The following is an 18882-nucleotide window of genomic DNA, read 5'->3' on the forward strand; positions in this document are numbered from 1 at the left end:
TGTAAATGTTTTGTTGAATGGTCCAATTCACTAATTTAATTAAGAAGTGTATGTAACTTAAATGTTAAAATAGCTGCCCTTGCAACACTATATGTCATGAAAGTCTTGATCCTCTATATTTTTAATGTAACATCTTTGAATGTAACTTAATATCTATTTATATACAGTAAAATCTTTCAATATACCGTAACATATTTCAATATACTACAACAAATTTGAATATACTGTAACATTATTATACCCCCACAAACGAAGTTTAGGGGGGTATATAGGAGTGAACTTGTCTGTCGGTCGGTCTGTCTGTCGGTCCGTATTAAGTGTCCGCTCTCTAATTCAAGTAGTTTTCATCCGATCTTCACCAAACTTGGTCAGAAGTTGTATCTACATGATGTCTAGGCCAAGTTCGAACATGGGCCTTGCCGGGTCAAAAACAAGGTCACTTAGTGCGTTTTAAACATTCAGCATGTTGTCTGCTCTCTAATTCAAGTAGTTTTCATCCTATCTTCACCAAACTTGGTCAGAAGTTTTATCTAGATGATCTTAAGGCCAAGTTCGAACATGGGCCTTGCCGGGTCAAAAACTAGGTCACGGGGTATCTTAGTGCGTTTTAAACCTCACCATGTTGTCTGTTCTCTAATTCAAGTAGTTTACATCCGATCTTCACCAAACTTGGTCAGAAGTTGTATCTACATGATGTCTAGGCCAAGTTCGAACATGGGCCTTGCCGGGTCAAAAACAAGGTCACTGGGTCACTTAGTGCGTTTTAAACATTCAGCATGTTGTCTGCTCTCTAATTCAAGTAGTTTTCATCCTATCTTCACCAAACTTGGTCAGACGTTTTATCTAGATGATCTTAAGGCCAAGTTTGAACATGGGCCTTGCCGGGTCAAAAACTAGGTCACGGGGTATCTTAGTGCGTTTTAAACCTCACCATGTTGTCCGTTCTCTAATTCAAGTAGTTTACATCCGATCTTCACCAAACTTGGTCAGAAGTTTTATCTAAATGATCTCTAGGACAAGTTTGAACATGGGCCATTCCGGGCCTAAAACTAGGTTACGGGGTCACTTAGTGCGTTTTAAACCTCACCATGTTGTCTGTTCTCTAATTCAAGTAGTTTTCATCCAATCCTCACCAAACTTGGTCACAAGTTTTATCTAAATGATCTCTAGGACAAGTTTGAACATGGGCCATTGCGGGCCTAAAACTAGGTTACGGGGTCACTTAGTGCGTTTTTTAACATTCAGCATGGTGTCCGTTCTCTAATTCAAGCAGTTTACATCCAATCTTCATGTAACTTGGTCAGAAGTTTTATGGAGATGATCTTAAGGCCAAGTTAGAACATGGGCCTTTCTGGGTCAAAAACTAGGTCAAGGGGTCACTTAGTGCGTTGTAAAAATTGAGCATGGTGTCCGCTGTTTTTTGTGAAGACAACATGCAAAATATTATGTGTCAATGCGGCATGTGGGGGTATTCGTCACGTCTGTGACAAAGCTCTAGTTATATATAGGGTACCATCTTTTAATAAAGCACAACATTTTTTAGTATACCGTCACATCTTTGAATATACGATATCATCTTTCAATATACCATAACATCTTTGAGCATACTGTAACATCTTTAAATATACCATAACATCTTTGAATATACAGTTACATCTTTGAATATACTGTAACACCATTGATTATACCATATCGTCTTTGAATATACAGTAACATCAATGAATATGCTGTAACATCTTTAAATATACCGTAATATCCTGGAACATATTGTAACATGTTTTTTTATACTGTTATATCTTTAAATGTGCAGTACTATAACATCTTTAAATTTACTATAACATCTTTGAATATACCATAACATCTTTGAATATACTGTAACATCTTCAAATATAACATGATGTTCTTTCTTCAGAGGCAGAAACTTCCAATGAGTAACGGAAGTGCCTTTGACCCTGTGTCCCATCTGCGTGTGCCCCTGGCTACCCCCTGGGGCCACAACCTGGGGAGTCGACAAGAGGCCATGGAGCCCCCAAAACTCTCTGTCACCGCCCCGGCTGAGGATTCCCTACCTATACAGGGAGACAACTCAGTGTGGGACCGGGCTAGGATGAACGACAGAGTTACTTGCCCTTATAGTAACAGAGCGTCCAAGTCGCCGGAGGCACCTCCAAGTGAGGAGATTTTCCACAAAAAGTTTGACAAGTTCAGAAAATTGTTGCCCCCGCAGGCCGGCACTGAAGAGACCAAACAGATGGAGAATCTGAGTCTGAACGATGACAGGATGCATGGCGAGGTGATGGTTGTAGATGGGGAGGACGAAGGAGAGATGAAGGGGAGCAGTTTTAGAGGTTCCACAGCTGAGCAAATCCGGAAGTCGGCTGGTGAGTCTCACCCCCAGCTTCTTGCCCAGCTGAAGTCGGCTGGTGAGTCTCACCCCCAGCTTCTTGCCCAGCTGAAATCTGGTCCTCACTTTATGCCTGCAGTGATTCATTCAGCATTTCCAACGATGACGGCTGGTCCGTCCCCGTTCCAGAATGTTCAGCAGAATCATATGTCGGCTACATTAATCAAACACGAATCATCTTCTGCCAGTCCCAGTGCAATGGAAACAGATATGGTAATGAAGTTGAATGGGAGTGGCAGTTTCACCCCTGGTGGTAGCGTAGTTTTGTCTGTTCCACAGAAGCCCTACCCGGTCCACAGTCCCACAAGCAACGCCCATAGCAATCACCATAGCAACGCTCCGCCCACTGGACAATCTCTGATGAGTAGCCACCCTTGCCTGCAAAACATTCTCCACTCTGACAGTGGCAGCCTACAGAACAGATCCGGGGATGTGCACTTTCCCCAAGAGAAACTTCTGCTGACGACCGCAATTACTGTCAAAGGGGGCGAGATGCAACGAAAAGTTCCAAACTCTGAAGGGATGGCTTCGCATTCACAATCTTCCGCCGCGAACAAAGCTGGGAATGATGATGGCAATAGTTTTAGGAACGGGCATGCTCAAAGTGGAATGTTTGGGGTCCGTTTAGGGCCTCGACCACCCATGGAGGGTCACCCACCTTCCCAGGGGTTGGTGAATCAGTATCTCCTGTACCAACACATGTATCCGCAGATTGATCCCCAGCAAATGCAGTCTGGGATGGCGGCCTACAACAAACACCTGGCCAGTATGCAGCAGATGGTCTATGGGGGAAATCCAGCAATAATGCGCAGGTAATGCAACATTTTGGGAAATACTTCAGGGCCGTCATTTGGCCGTTTTTCGGGCTGAAAATTCGGCCCCATTCCCCCCTTAAAATAGTATACTTTTTTCCCCTATTTCAGCTAAAAATTCTCACCAGGTCAAACCTTGTACCCTCTCTAGAGGCTACATTTATGACTCGATCTTGAGGATTTTGTCAAAATGTTTCTATTGATAACACATAGGCTAAGTTCAAATCAGCGTCACGGGTGTCCTTAAAAATCAATTTCTTTTACCTGGATTATTTCTTAAATCAATCAATTGTGAAAACGGAAAATTACCAATTTTAAGTTATGGATATTTCCTCATTTACTGCTTGAAATATATTGTGAAAATTATATATAGATTGAACATTTGTTTATGTCTTTTCCAGAAGCAGTGGCGGTGACCTTCCACTTAATCTATCTCAAGTGTCAGCGGCAAATCATAGTCCAGAGGAGGCAACTGAAATGATTATGAAGATCAAGGAAGAAGTGCAGTCTTAGTAACTTCCCTTTGTTATAGGAATTTTTTAAAGATCGAAATGTCAGCAAAGACTAAATCACTTTTGTGGTGTTTGACATAGATGGTAAACAATTAAGAGGCATACAGTTGTAATTCTAATGAGAAACTTTGGAGCTGTTTTGATTGAAAAGGGAGAAACTGTCATTTTCAATGTTCTGCATGTGTGAAAGTGGAACAAGTTTTGAAAGACAAAATACTTATTGTGGTCCAAAACAGCGGGATACTCAATGTAGTGTTACAGATTTGGCAGCTGCAAAAAGTTTATCACTGATAAGAAACAGTTATTTTAAAATCATAGTTTATTTTAGTTTGCAAATTATGTCATTCTGCCAAGTATTGTTTCTTAAAATAAAAAAAGTATACTCGTCACACTTAATTAAATGACTTATCATCAAACTGATAATTAAATGACTTATCATCAAACTGATAATTAAATGACTTATCATCAAACTGTTAATTAAATGACTTATCATCAAACTGATAATTAAATGACTTATCATCAAACTGATAATTAAATGACTTATCATCAAACTGATAATTAAATGACTTATCATCAAACTGATAATTAAATGACTTATCATCAAACTGATAATTAAATGACTTATCATCAAACTGATAATTAAATGACTTATCATCAAAACTGATTTATAATGTGTATGATGTATTTTTTTAATTAATTAAGCGTCTCAAAAGATGTTTTGACAATCTTTTGTATATTCTTTTATTGTCCCCTACCGGTTTCACGGGAGGGGACTTATGGTTTGCGCTCTGTGTGTCCGTCAGTCTGTGAATCTGTCACACTTTTCTGGGTCCTGCGATAACTTAAAAAGTTCTTCATATTTTTTCATGAAACTTGAAACGTGTATAGATGGCAATACGGACAATATGCACGTCATTTCATTTGTTCTTACGTCAAAAATTCTGGTTGCTTTGGCAACAAATATATATATATATATAAAAAATAAAAAAAATCTGACAATGGTGGAGCCGGTAGGGGACATATATTGCTTGGCAATAGTCTTGTTTAAGAATTATTTATGATTGTTCTAAATTATACTTTTGGCAGGCAGTTGAAAGACCAACAATTTATATTTAACACAGTGAGATTAAATGTTATAAAAGTTCTGTACAGAAATGGTTATTTATGTTAGTGATATAGAGTGAAATCATGGTTATATTTAAGGCAGTAAAGTGATACAATAACATGTACATTAAGTGATATGTAGCATAATGTAGATATAAATAGCAATTACCAAACAAACAAATATTACATACGAACAGAAAAGGAAAGAACTGAAAATAAATGCAAGCGTAAATTGGGAAAACGTCTTAAAGGGGCCTTTTCACAGATTTTGGCATTTTTTATCTTATTCATTAAATGCTTTATATCGATAAATGTAAACATTGGATCGTAAAAGCTCCAGTAAAAAATCAAGAATAAAATTAAAAAAAGGAAAAGAACATTGCCCGGACCAGGTTTCGAAACAGTGACCCCTGGAGTCCTGCCAGAGTCCTGAAGTAAAAACGCTTTAGCCTACTGAGCTATTCCGCCGAGTACACATATTTGACGTATTTCATACCTTATATAAGCAATCTTCGTAGTTTCACAAAATTTAACGACAAAAACAGAACTCTCCAAATTAATTCAATCGTTTCGCGTTGCAACGCTTTATAATTTTTAGGTTTTAAAATCGTCAAAAGATGCATATAATGGCTATATTAGACCATGGTAAATGTTCAGTATTACTGTTTCCTCACAAATATCATAACTAAAACGAAAATTTGCGATTATGAAACAATTTTTTTCAATTTTGTCAATTTACCAAAGCGTGAAAAGATCCCTTTAAAGATGAGTAAAAGGTGGATAGAAATAGGATGGAAGTAATGAATAAAAAGCAGACAGATCTCAAATAAATGGGAAGAAAAATCTGTGAACATTAATTAATTAATGCTCAGTAAATACAAAACTTTGTGTGAAAGCTGGTCAGATTTGTATATTTTTTGGTTGTTGTTTTTGTTACTGACATACAGTTATTTAATTAATTATTTATGACTTTTGCAGTTTTAGTGCTCGCTTTTTGTATTGATACAACTTTTAATATATTTTTATTATATTAATTATGTAACACAGAGCATGTCTCTATAAAGTCATTTGAAAATAAGTGTCATTTTGGCCGTACTCGCACTATTTAAAGCTAAAATATTTAGCAGATATCATTTTACCATTGGAGTTTAACTTTCGTTTTTTATGTCATAATGCATTTTAAAATTGTGAATGTCATTTTAACCTGGAAGGTTAATGTGAAATGTTTTGATTTAATTGCTTTAAATGGGAGTTATTGCATGTTGTATTTTCTTATAAACGTAACATAAATGTTGTTTATATGCTTAAAAATTATTGGTAAAGACTGAAAATGTGTATTATTTATGTTTATTAACTTTTTCTTGTACATGTTTTGAGAGGTATTTATTATTTTGCTGAATCTTACGTAATGTTTAAATGTGTTGACTTTGGTTGAATTAATATATGAGAGTCAAAATTGTAATTTGAATGCAGCAAATACATGGGAAGCATTAAAGTTGCATTTGGTTGTCTGTTGCCGTACTGTGTGCACTATATTCTCTTCAACTTATTGGCATTGCCTTGGTTGTCTGTTGCCGTAGTGTGTGCACTAAATTCTCTTCAACTTAATGGCATTGCTTCAACAGCTCAATATCCATACTTGTAGGAAATCATTAATGCAGAAATTTTGTCCATGACAACTATTTTTGAAATTCAGCCTTGTGTCATATTTTCCACAATTCTGTTAGTAACATTAAAACCCATGGTAAAAATTTTGTGCAATTTAAGTGGTGGACATATTTTTGTGTTGTTTTTAATTTGAGGAATGTCATTTTGAATAAAAACTCATGAAATATATTGATGTTATGTCTGATCTTGCAAAATGCCAGTGGAAAGCACCATTATGATTGTTGATTAATTGCATAAAATAAAGCACAAATTGGTACTGTATTTGGCTCTTAATTGGCTGGCGTCCACTTCTAATAGGTGTCGCATAATAAGACGTACATACATATATTCGCTTCCTGTTAAACTGACGCTGTTTTGTCTACTGAATACTGTATTAAATCTAGCCTAAACATTCGGCATGTAAACTGTTTTTTGTCCCCTACTGGTGAAACCAGATGGGACTTTTGGTTTGCGCTCTGTCAGTCAGTCAGTCTGTCACACTTGTCTGGATCCTGCGATAACTTGAAAAGTTCTTCATATTTTTTTTCATGAAACTTGAAACATGGATAGATAGTAATATGGAGATTATGTGCGTCATTTCATTTTGCTCCTACGTCAAGAATTCTGGTTGCTATGGCAACAAATAATAAACAATCTGACAATGGTGGAGTTGGCAATCTCTTGTTTAATATGTTAGCTTTAAAAACAAACTGTTAAGATAAGAAGTATAAGAAAATATATTTTATGATGCAAAAATTAGCTTTTTAGTGGATGCAAAATTAACTTTAAAGGTGAACAATTCAGACAACGAAAATGATATTGTCAGGCGCTTATCCTGTAGGAAAATTTCCACTGACTTTCTACTCATTCAAACAAGATTTAAACCTGATGTACCTTTATTTTTAGCTCACCTGAGCACAATGTGCTCATAGTGAGCTTTTGTGGTAGCCTTTTGTCTGTCATGCATCGTCAATATTTGCCTTGTTAACACTCTAGAGGCCACATTAATTGTCCGATGTTCATGAAACTTTGTCAGAAGATTTGTTCCAGTGATATCTTGGATGAGTTCAAAAATGGTTCCGGTTGCTTGAAAAAACATTGCCGCCAGGGGGCAGGGCATTTTTCTTTATATGGCTATAGTAAAACATTGTTAACACTCTATAGAGGCCACTTTTATTGTCTGATTTTCATGAAACTTGTTCTAAAAATTAGTCCAAATTATATCTTGGACAATTAAATAATAGTTTCAGATGGTTGAAAAAAAAGTCCTTCATGGGGAAAAACATGTCCATCAGGGAGCAGGGTATTTTTTATGTCCCCCACTATAGTAGTGGGGGACATATTGTTTTTGCCCTGTCTGTTGGTCTGTTGGTCTTTCTGTTGGTCTGTTTGCGCCAACTTAAACATTTTGCAATAACTTTTGCTATATTGAAGATAGCAACTTCATATTTGGCATGCATGTGTATCTCATGAAGCTGCACATTTTGAGTGGTGAAAGTTCAAGGTCAAGGTCATCCTTTAAGGTCAGAGGTCAAATATATGTGGCCAAAATCGCTCATTTTATGAATACTTTTGCAATATTGAAGATAGCAACTTGATATTTGGCATGCATGTGTATCTCATGGATCTGCACATTTTGAGTGGTGAAAGGTCAAGGTCATCCTTCAAGGTGAGAGGTCAAATATATGTGGCCCAAATCGCTTATTTTATAAATACTTTTGCAATATTGAAGATAGCAACTTGATATTTGGCATGCATGTGCATCTCATGGAGCTGCACATTTTGCGTGGTGAAAGGTCAAGGTCATCCTTCAAGGTCAGAGGTCAAATATATGTGGCCCAAATCACTTATTTTATGAATACTTTTGCAATATTGAAGATAGCAACTTGATATTTGGCATGCATGTGTATCTCATGGAGCTGCACATTTTCAGTGGTGAAAGGTCAAGGTCATCCTTCATAAGGTCAAGGTAATCCTTCAAGGTCAAACGTCATATAGGGGGACATTGTGTTTCACAAACACATCTTGTTCCAATATGGTTTTCGTAAAACCCTTGTTAACAATCCGTAGGCCACATTGATTGTCTGATTTTCATGAAATGTGGTCAGCAGATTCTTCCAAATTATGGACAAAAAATATTTCTATTTATTTGCCGAGTATGCTCAATATTAAATTACTGTCCTGATATGACTTATCCAAAATATAGCTTTGTCACAATTTGTTACAAATGTCTATTTCAAACATAAACACACACAAAAACCTTCTTATGATGTATCTATTTATATATCTGCCGAAACAACAACCCCTTTTTTCACAAAACAACTGTAACAGACCTTGCTTAGCCTATATACTACTCAGGTGAGTGACCTAGGGCCATCATGGCCCTCTTGTTTATATTATAGAAATCAATGGTTACAAACAATTTTTTTTTAAATAAAGTAGAATTTTCAGACCTTCCTAGAACAAAAACCACTCCATAGGATGAGTGGAATTTTTGTGCTGTGGTTCATTCGAGGTCATATGCTGGCTTCCAACCCTGCCAATACATGTATAAGGTTATTGCTGTGATGTGAAATGTATAAAATAAACATACATGACTGCAGAGACATTCCACTAAAACAATCAATCAAGATGTCATCTGGCTATCAAAGAAATAAATAAAACAATCAATCAAGATGTCATCTGGCTATCAAAGAAATAAATAAAACAATCAATCAAGATGTCATCTGGCTATCAAAGAAATAAATAAAACAATCAATCAAGATGTCATCTGGCTATCAAAGAAATAAATAAAACAATCAATCAAGATGTCATCTGGCTATCAAAGAAATAAATAAAACAATCTATCAAGATGTCATCTGGCTATCAAAGAAATAAATAAAACAATCAATCAAGATGTCATCTGGCTATTAAAGAAATAAATAAAACAATCAATCAAGATGTCATCTGGCTATCAAAGAAATAAATAAAACAATCAAACAAGATGTCATCTGGCTATCAAAGAAATAAATAAAACAATCAATCAAGATGTCATCTGGCTATCAAAGAAATAAATAAAACAATCAATCAAGATGTCATCTGGCTATCAAAGAAATAAATAAAACAATCAATCAAGATGTCATCTGGCTATCAAAGAAATAAATAAAACAATCAATCAAGATGTCATCTGGCTATCAAAGAAATAAATAAAACAATCAATCAAGATGTCATCTGGCTATCAAAGAAATAAATAAAACAATCAATCAAGATGTAATCTGGCTAGCAAAGAAATAAATAAAAACAATCAATCAAGATGTCATCTGGCTATCAAAGAAATAAATAAAACAATCAATCAAGATGTCATCTGGCTATCAAAGAAATAAATAAAACAATCAATCAAGATGTCATCTGGCTATCAAAGAAATAAATAAAACAATCAATCAAGATGTCATCTGGCTATCAAAGAAATAAATAAAACAATCAATCAAGATGTCATCTGGCTATCAAAGAAATAAATAAAACAATCAATCAAGATGTCATCTGGCTATCAAAGAAATAAATAAAACAATCAATCAAGATGTAATCTGGCTAGCAAAGAAATAAATAAAACAATCAATCAAGATGTCATCTGGCTATCAAAGAAATAAATAAAACAATCAATCAAGATGTCATCTGGCTATCAAAGAAATAAATAAAACAATCAATCAAGATGTCATCTGGCTATCAAAGAAATAAATACAACAATCAATCAAGATGTCATCTGGCTATCAAAGAAATGGATGCAGGATCAACAACTGACGATATCTTGGGTCGATTAAATTATTATCGTTATTATACCCCCACAAACCAAATTTAAGGGGGTATATAGGAGTAAACTTGTCTGTCTGTTGGTCGGTCCGTATTAAGTGTCCACTCTCTTATTTAAGTTGTTTTCATCCGATCTTCACCAAACTTGGTCAGATGTTGTATCTAGATGATGTCTAGGTCAAGTTCGAATATGGGTCATGTCGGGTCAAAAACTAGGTCACGGGGTCACTAAGTACGTTTTACACATTCAGCATGGTGTCCGCTCTCTATTTCAAGTTGTTTTCATCTGATCTTCACCACACGTGGTCAGAAGTTGTATCTAGATGATGTGTAGGTCAATTTCAAACATGGGCCGTGCCGTGTCAAATACTAGGTCATGGAGTCACTTAGTGCGTTTTAAACATTGAGCATGGTGTTCGCTGTTTTTTGGGAAGACAACATGCAAAATATTCTGTGTCAATGCGGCATGTAGGGGTATTCGTCACGTCTGTGACAAAGCTCTAGTTTACTCTTACTTATTACTATAAGTGGCTACTGTAGTTACTGAACCTGTTTGATTTAAATTTAGACCCCAATTCTTGGCAATGAATGTACAAGTATGTGTGTGAGTAACAAACCTAATATTTGATCACTGGTACATTACCCGTTTAACAGTTGTAAATGTTTGTGTACAGTGCAAAAATATTTATTTATTACAGTCATATCAAATGTTGAATGTTTTTGTTTGATAATGGTTTAAAAAAATAAGTACTTAAGATATGTATTTGTTTCAGTGTTTGTATAAAAATTTGAAGGTACTTGTTCTGAGTTTGGCAAAATTACAATAAAAAAATATGTCACAGATTTAAAAGTGATTGTATGCATGGTATTCAAACAAGCAAATAAATGCTCCTGATTTCGGCATGTGATTTTGAATGGCTTTGAATTTAAACATCAATTAAATTTATACATGTATATTGTAATTTAATTTATGAAAAATCTCCATTTTGTTGTTCATGTAATACTGGATGAAGTCATGGAAGTCTTTCTATTAAAAAACTAACTCAGAATGTGCCAGCAATATATAGTCTTCCAGAATGTGCCAGCAATATATAGTCTTCCAGAATGTGCCAGCAATATATAGTCTTCCAGAATGTGCCAGCAATATATAGTCTTCCAGAATGGGCCAGCAATATATAGTCTTCCAGAATGGGCCAGCAATATATAGTCTTCCAGAATGGGCCAGCAATATAGTCTTCACTACGAGGAGCTACACATTCAATATATTTGGGAGCCTTGTTAATGCTGATTGACAATAATAACAGTAGCTTAGAGTAATGACACACCAGGTTCACAATTGATGCTACTTCAAACTATATTTTTGTTTTACATACTTGAAACTAGCGCATTTCATTTTTGAACAGGCAAATTCTTCCAAGTTTTAAGTTAGAATATCAATACAATTTATGACATGCAAAAATACATAGCTGCCATAAAGTATTATTATAGTTTGGTTTGACATTACAACTTAAATTTCTGACAGAATTCCATAGTGATAAATTAAATTTACTTTAATGATGAGATTTCTTAAATATTTACAATACAGTTTATCAATACAATGACTCGAAATGAGTCACTAATGATGTGGATGTACGATATTTCCTGGAAAATTTCACACTTTGGTTTAACCCTTTCCCACTCAGAGCGAAAGTGAAAATTACTATGTGCAAACAGGATAAAACAAGAACAGCCTTCAAGTAACTCGCAACCTGCGCAGGTTTTATGCTGTTTGCTGTTCATCAGTATCTTAGGATTGGAAATGAGGCCTTAAAAACTTGAATCTAGTAATAAAGGTGTTTACCGTAATTAAATATAAAAGTGGTGAAGGGTTTACTTTAGGCCATTAGCCTCTCAGCCACTCACAGATGTGTGATGAAAACAGTGTTGCATTTTTTCTGCCCTATAGTCACAGTACATGAAGTTTTTATTTTCTCTTCCTGCAACATTTCACACATTGGTTTAAGTTCAGGCGATTTACGTTTTAGCCACCTGCATATGTCTGATGAAAACAGTGTTGAATAATATCTGATATATGATAGTCTCAGTACATGAAAGTACATGAAAGGTTTTTCTTATATAGGGCAAGATCTAGTGTGAAACAACCTTAGTACAAGCTAGCGTATCCCTTCTTCACGCCATTGCTGGACTGGTGAACACCAGTCTGAAAGGCCACATAATCAATGGCAATCAAAAAACACTATTGTAAGAGAAATAAACATAACTACCAAGTGCAAGTACCATATTTTGACGGATAATCATGAAGCTTGCACGGAACATTCTCGCATATCTTAAAACTGTATTAAACTACTTTTGAAACCTTAGAGGTTCGTAGGTAGACTGTATGTGTATGCACAAAACCCAAAACTTTTGCTTATGTCGACCATGCTCTGGGAAAAAGGTGTTTAATGTAGTCCGCATCAGGAACAGCACTTTACGCTTTTATATTTTCTGTTTCAAGAACGTATCTTCTTAGCAAAAATCAAGTTTAGGCCGAAACTGTTGTCCCTGATTAGCCTGTGTGGACTGCATTAAACCCACTTTCCACATATTTGGCTCATATTATTGCCATTTTGAACGGGCATTTCTTACAAACTGTATGTGGTGTCAGCTCCACATTCCTCCATGTTCAGGAGGTGCAGTGCGCTGTAATCATAACTCCAGCTTTCATCGTTTCACAATTATTTTCCTTGTTAATGTTCATGCTGAAAATTGTGTCCATGAAATATTTCTACTAGAGGGTTCAGGCAAAATCTTAAAAGGGTGTATTGTTTTGAAACCAGGTCTTACAACTATACTGGCAATACTATTTGTTGAAGTGGCCTGATGGAGGTATTTCAGGCAAAAGTGACAGCTCTACTTTTAACTTTTTTATCTTTGAAACTTGCAAAATTTGTTATTTTCTTGTGTTTTCTATATATTTTATGTACTGTTTAAATTTTTAAGAAACCTTTTTACAATACTTTTATAAATATGAATGTGTATACAAAGTTAGAACTATAGTGTGTAACATGCTTTTTAAAAGCATCTTCAGGTTGTATACAATGTGTATGACTAAAGAGTATCAATTATAATTTGAAAATGATTTAAGACTTCTCATGTACATTGTATTTAGCATACAAGAGGGCCATCAAGCCCTAAGGCGCTCACCTGAAAGCCAAAGGAACTAGACAATTCTGAAAAAAATGCAAGCTGATTCATGAAGATTATTTTGGACAAAAAAAGTGACTTTTAACATGTTTTTTTTTTATATTTGACCTTGTGACCTAGTTTTTGAGCTTATATGACCCAGCTTCAATCTCTGGCAAAATTTCATTGGGACAAATGTTCTGACCAAGTTTCATGAAGATTGGCCAATAAATGTTGCTAATATAGTGTCAACAAGTTTTCACTAAAGCCATATAAGGACAACTGCCCACCCCCCTTGCGGCCATGTTTTTCAACTTTTCAACGAACCATAACCATTTTCAAACTCACTCGAGCTATTGTTAGAACAAATGTTCTGATCAAGTTTCATAAAGATCGGATAATAAATGTGACTTCTAGAGTGTTAACAAGGTTTTGTAGTAAATAGCCATTTAAGGAAAAATGCCACGCCCCCTTGCGGCCATGTTTTTAACGGATCTCAACCGTTTTTGAACTTAGCCCAGATATTATTAGTTCAAATATTCCGACCAAGTTTCATGAGCATTGGACCACAAATGTGACTTCTAGAGTGTTAACAAGGTTTTACCATACAGTAAAGCCATATAAGGAAAACTGCCCTGCCCCATGGCGGCCATGTTTTTCATTCAACTGGAACCATTTTCAAACTCGTCCAAGATATTATTGGGACACATGTTCTGACCAAGTTTCATGAAGATTGGACTAAAAATGTGACTTCTAGAGTGTTAACAAGGTTTTACTATAGACATATAAGGAAAACTGCCATGCCCCCTGGCGGCCATGTTTTTCAACCAACCGGAACCATTTTCGAACTCGTCCAAGATATTATTGGGACTAATGTTCTGACCAAGTTTCATGAAGATTGGACAATAAATGTGACTTCTAGAGTGTTAACAAGGTTTTACTATAGCCATATTAGGAAAACTGCCCCCCCCCCCTGGCGGCCATGTTTTTCAACTTTTCAACGAACCATTACCATTTTCAAACTCACTCGAGCTATTGTTAGAACAAATGTTCTGATCAAGTTTCATAAAGATCGGATAATAAATGTGACTTCTAGAGTGTTAACAAGGTTTTATAGTAAATAGCCATTTAAGGAAAAATGCCACGCCCCCTTGCGGCCATGTTTTTAACGGATCTCAACCGTTTTTGAACTTAGCCCAGATATTATTAGTTCAAATATTCCGACCAAGTTTCATGAGCATTGGACCACAAATGTGACTTCTAGAGTGTTAACAAGGTTTTACCATACAGTAAAGCCATATAAGGAAAACTGCCCTGCCCCATGGCGGCCATGTTTTTCATTCAACTGGAACCATTTTCAAACTCGTCCAAGATATTATTGGGACACATGTTCTGACCAAGTTTCATGAAGATTGGACTAAAAATGTGACTTCTAGAGTGTTAACAAGGTTTTACTATAGACATGTAAGGAAAACTGCCATGCCCCCTGGCGGCCATGTTTTTCAACCAACCGGAACCATTTTCGAACTCGTCCAAGATATTATTGGGACTAATGTTCTGACCAAGTTTCATGTAGATTGGACAATAAATGTGACTTCTAGAGTGTTAACAAGGTTTTACTATAGCCATATTAGGAAAACTGCCCCGCCCCCTGGTGGCCATGTTTTTCATCCAACCGGAACAATTTTTGAACTTGTCCAAGATTTTATTGGGACACATGTTCCCACCAAGTTTCATGCAGATTGGACTAAAAATGTGACTTCTAGAGCATACATGCTATACGTCCCGGATTGTCCGGGACAGTCCCGGAAATGAAGAACTTGTCCCGCTGTCCCGGAAATCTGTCAAATGTCCCGGAATTTACAAAATCCATATATACATGTACCTTATCTTAGGCTGAACTGCACCTCGAATCTGTGTATATCTGCAGCGTCTCCATGACAATGCCTACCCGAATAGGCAGACTACGCTACGTGTCAAAATCGATCAATTAACAGGGGTCCTGTTATCATATCGATTGTCTCACGTTCGCGGTCAAACCGAAAAGGCGGCATTGTTTAATGTGGTTGTTAATTGACTTTAATCTACTACGTCATTATTTCCTGCTGCGTAAGGGCAAAGGATAGTTGTTCACACATCTGAAGTCCAACATCGCTGAGTAAAAAATTAAAAGCAGTTTATGTGAGCACGTTTAACCGACAAAGAAGTTGAGTAAAAAAGTAAGCATATAAAAACGTCATCCTCACTAGGTTTATTATTGTCTTGTTCTAAACCCCCAGTAAACATAACGTTATAGTAATAAGTGAATTTTAATAACAATAACGCAGTGACGTCACCATCTATGTTTAGAACGCTTTCACTGAAAACACGTATCTTGTATCTAGTAACGGAAGTAGTAATGTTTAATTTGACGTTAATAGATCAAGTGTATTTCGGATAGGCTTTCGAACTTTTGCAATTTACGATGCGAAACAAAAAAAAAACGTACCAAAAATGCATATGTCTATGAATATCGCTACATTTTATACATGTCCTGGAAAATCGGCAAAAGTCCCGGACAATTTAACTCAATGTCCCGGAATTGGTCTGAAAAATTATGGCATGTATGTTTAGAGTGTTAACAAGGTTTTACTATAGCCATATAAGGAAAAGTGCCACGCCCCCTGGCAGCCATGTTTTTCAACAAACCGAACCATTTTCGAACTCGTCCAAGATATTATTGAGACACAAGTTCTAACCAAGTTTCATGAAGATTGGACAATAAATGTGACCTTTAGAGTGTTAAAAAGGTAAATGTTGACGACGCACGACGGACAAAAGGCGATCACAATAGCTCACCATAACACGTTGTGCTCAGGTGAGCTAAAAAACTTGAAATCAAAATTTGCATTTAGTGTACAAGTAGTAGCATTAACCACTTTATTTGAAGATTTGTGTCAATTTTTCTTTGAACTTCTCTTTTAAATACACGATTTTCATAGTCAAGTGCAACTGGCTGCTGATTAAAAAAGCTTCTAAACGCTTTTGCTTTCCCATATTTTAAATGGATAATTCTCATTTTGCAATTGAAGTTGTTTTATTATTTTACAGCCTGGTATTAATTGTATGTCAGTTTTTAAACATAATTAAAAATCACTGTAATTTGATGAAGTATCTTTGCTATCATAACATAAAAACATTTATTGTGATTATTTAAGTGTATCAAATATAGCACAGCTATGAACTTTTATGATTTGTAAGAATGAAATATTTTATGTTACTAGAGCATTTTTGTAAGTACACTACTTGGATGTTCCTTGCGTTGTTTTAGAGTGATATTAAATTTTAATAATTATTGTTAAACAATTGAAGAATTTCGTCTTGAAACATACCTATGTGGTTATAAAAGTGCATACAATTAAATGAATTTATCTAAAGTTTTGTTTTGCATGCCATTATATAGTGTGATCAATTCTTAAACAAGGGCTGTTTGTAAAACATGCATGCCCCCCATTTGGGCTGTAAGTTGTAGTGGCAGCCATTGTGTGATTACATTTTTTGTCACTGTGACCTTGACCTTTGACCTAGTGACCTGAAAATCAATAGGGGTCATCTGCCAGTCATGATCAATGTACTTATGAAGATTCATGATCCTAGGCCTAAGCATTCTTGAGTTATCATCCAGAAACCATTTTACTCTTTCGAGTCACTATGACCTTGACCTTTGACCTAGTTACCTGAAAATCAATAGGGGTCATCTGCCAGTCATGATTAATGTCCCTATGGAGTTTCATGATCCTAGGCCTAAGCATTCTTGACTTATCATCCGGAAACCATTTTACTCTTTCGAGTCACGGTGACCTTGACCTTTGACCTAGTGACCTGAAAATCAATAGGGGTCATCTGCCAGTCATGATCAATGTCCCTATGAAGTTTCATTATCCTAGGCGTAAGCATTCTTGAGTTATCATCCGGAAACCATTTTACTGATTCAAGTCACTGTGACCTTGACCTTTGACCTAGTGACCTGAAAATTAATAGGGGTCATCTGCCAGTCATGATCAATGTACCTATGAAGTTTCATGATCCTAGGCGTAAGTATTGTTGAGTTATCATCCGGAAACATTTTTATTACTTTGAGTCACTGTGACCTTGACTTTTGACCTAGTGACCTCAAAAACAATAGGGGTCATCTGCCAGTCTTGATCAATGAAGTTTCATGAACCTAGGCGTAAGCGTTTTGAGTAATCTTCCGGAAACCATCTGGTGGGGACGGAGACCCCACGACACCAGTACATAATATAATCTGCAAATGTGGTCCTAAACTGCATCCAAGAACGAGTCACTGTGACCTTGACCTTTGACCTAGTGACTTCAAAATCAATAGGGGTCATCTGCCAGTCATGATCAATGTACCTATGAAGTTTCATGATCCTAGGCGTAAGCGTTCTTGAGTTATCATCCGGAAACCATCTGGTGGACGGACGGACATACGGACAGACTGACATGTGCAAAACAAAATACCCCCTCTTCTTCGAAGGGGGGCATAAAAAATATACCAGGAAATGGGACAATACGAAAGTAGTGGGCCATGATGACCCTTAACATCTCACCTAAGGTCATGGCAATCAATTCTTGACGTTTTTACCTGCTGACCTAGTCTTTGACCTTGATCCAAAGATGACCTCAATTTTGCAAACATATTAGTACTGATCAAGTTTCATAAAGCATGTGGCATGTTGACCTTGAGTGTTGAGGATTATCCCAAAGTTTTAAAATCTAGAGATATCAAATCATCTTAAATGAATAACAAGAGACATGTTTGTCAGATACACAATGATACTGCGCCGATTTGAACTATAATTGTTTTTATGTCCCCCACTATAGTAGTGGGGGACATATTGTTTTTGCCCTGTCAGTTGGTCTGTTGGTTTGTTTGCGCCAACTTTAACATTTTGCAATAACTTTTGCTATATTGAACTGAGCAACTTCATATTTGGCATGCATGTGTATCTTATGAAGCTGCACATTTTGAGTGGTGAAAGGTCAAGGTCATCCTTCAAGGTCAGAGGTCAAATAAATGTGGCCAAAATCGCTCATTTTATGAATACTTTTGCAATATTGAAGATAGCAACTTGATATTTGGCATGCATGTGTATCTCATGGAGCTGCACATTTTGAATGGTGAAAGGTCAAGGTCATCCTTCAAGGTCAGAGGTCAAATATATGTGGCCCAAATCGCTTATTTTATAGATACTTTTGCAATATTTAAGATAGCAACTTGATGTTTGGCATGCATGTGCATCTCATGGAGCTGCACATTTTGAGTGGGAAATGTCAAGGTCAAGATCATCCTTCAAGGTCAGAGGTCAAATATATGTGGCCCAAATCGCTTATTTTATGAATACTTTTGCAATATTGAAGATAGCAACTTGATATTTGGCATGCATGCGTATCTCATGGAGCTGCACAT

General features: G+C 36.2%; 1 protein-coding gene across 4 annotated transcripts in view; it reads left to right on the forward strand.

Annotated features, from left to right (window-relative positions):
- Positions 1–6756, forward strand: part of LOC127848901 (uncharacterized) — a 54753-nt gene extending 47997 nt beyond the window's left edge. For 3 of the 4 annotated variants that reach the window (XM_052381573.1, XM_052381572.1, XM_052381571.1), the window contains exons 12-13: positions 1913–3216; positions 3618–6756. In XM_052381573.1, coding sequence (XP_052237533.1) covers positions 1913–3216; positions 3618–3729 — 1416 coding nt within the window. In that variant the 3' untranslated portion in view covers positions 3730–6756. The remainder of the gene's footprint in view (positions 1–1912; positions 3217–3617) is intronic. The other variant, XM_052381575.1, reaches the window with a different exon arrangement.
- Positions 6757–18882: the final 12126 nt, after the last annotated feature.

Source organism: Dreissena polymorpha, chromosome 10, assembly GCF_020536995.1.
Source record: "Dreissena polymorpha isolate Duluth1 chromosome 10, UMN_Dpol_1.0, whole genome shotgun sequence".
NCBI classification, from domain to species: domain Eukaryota; kingdom Metazoa; phylum Mollusca; class Bivalvia; order Myida; family Dreissenidae; genus Dreissena; species Dreissena polymorpha.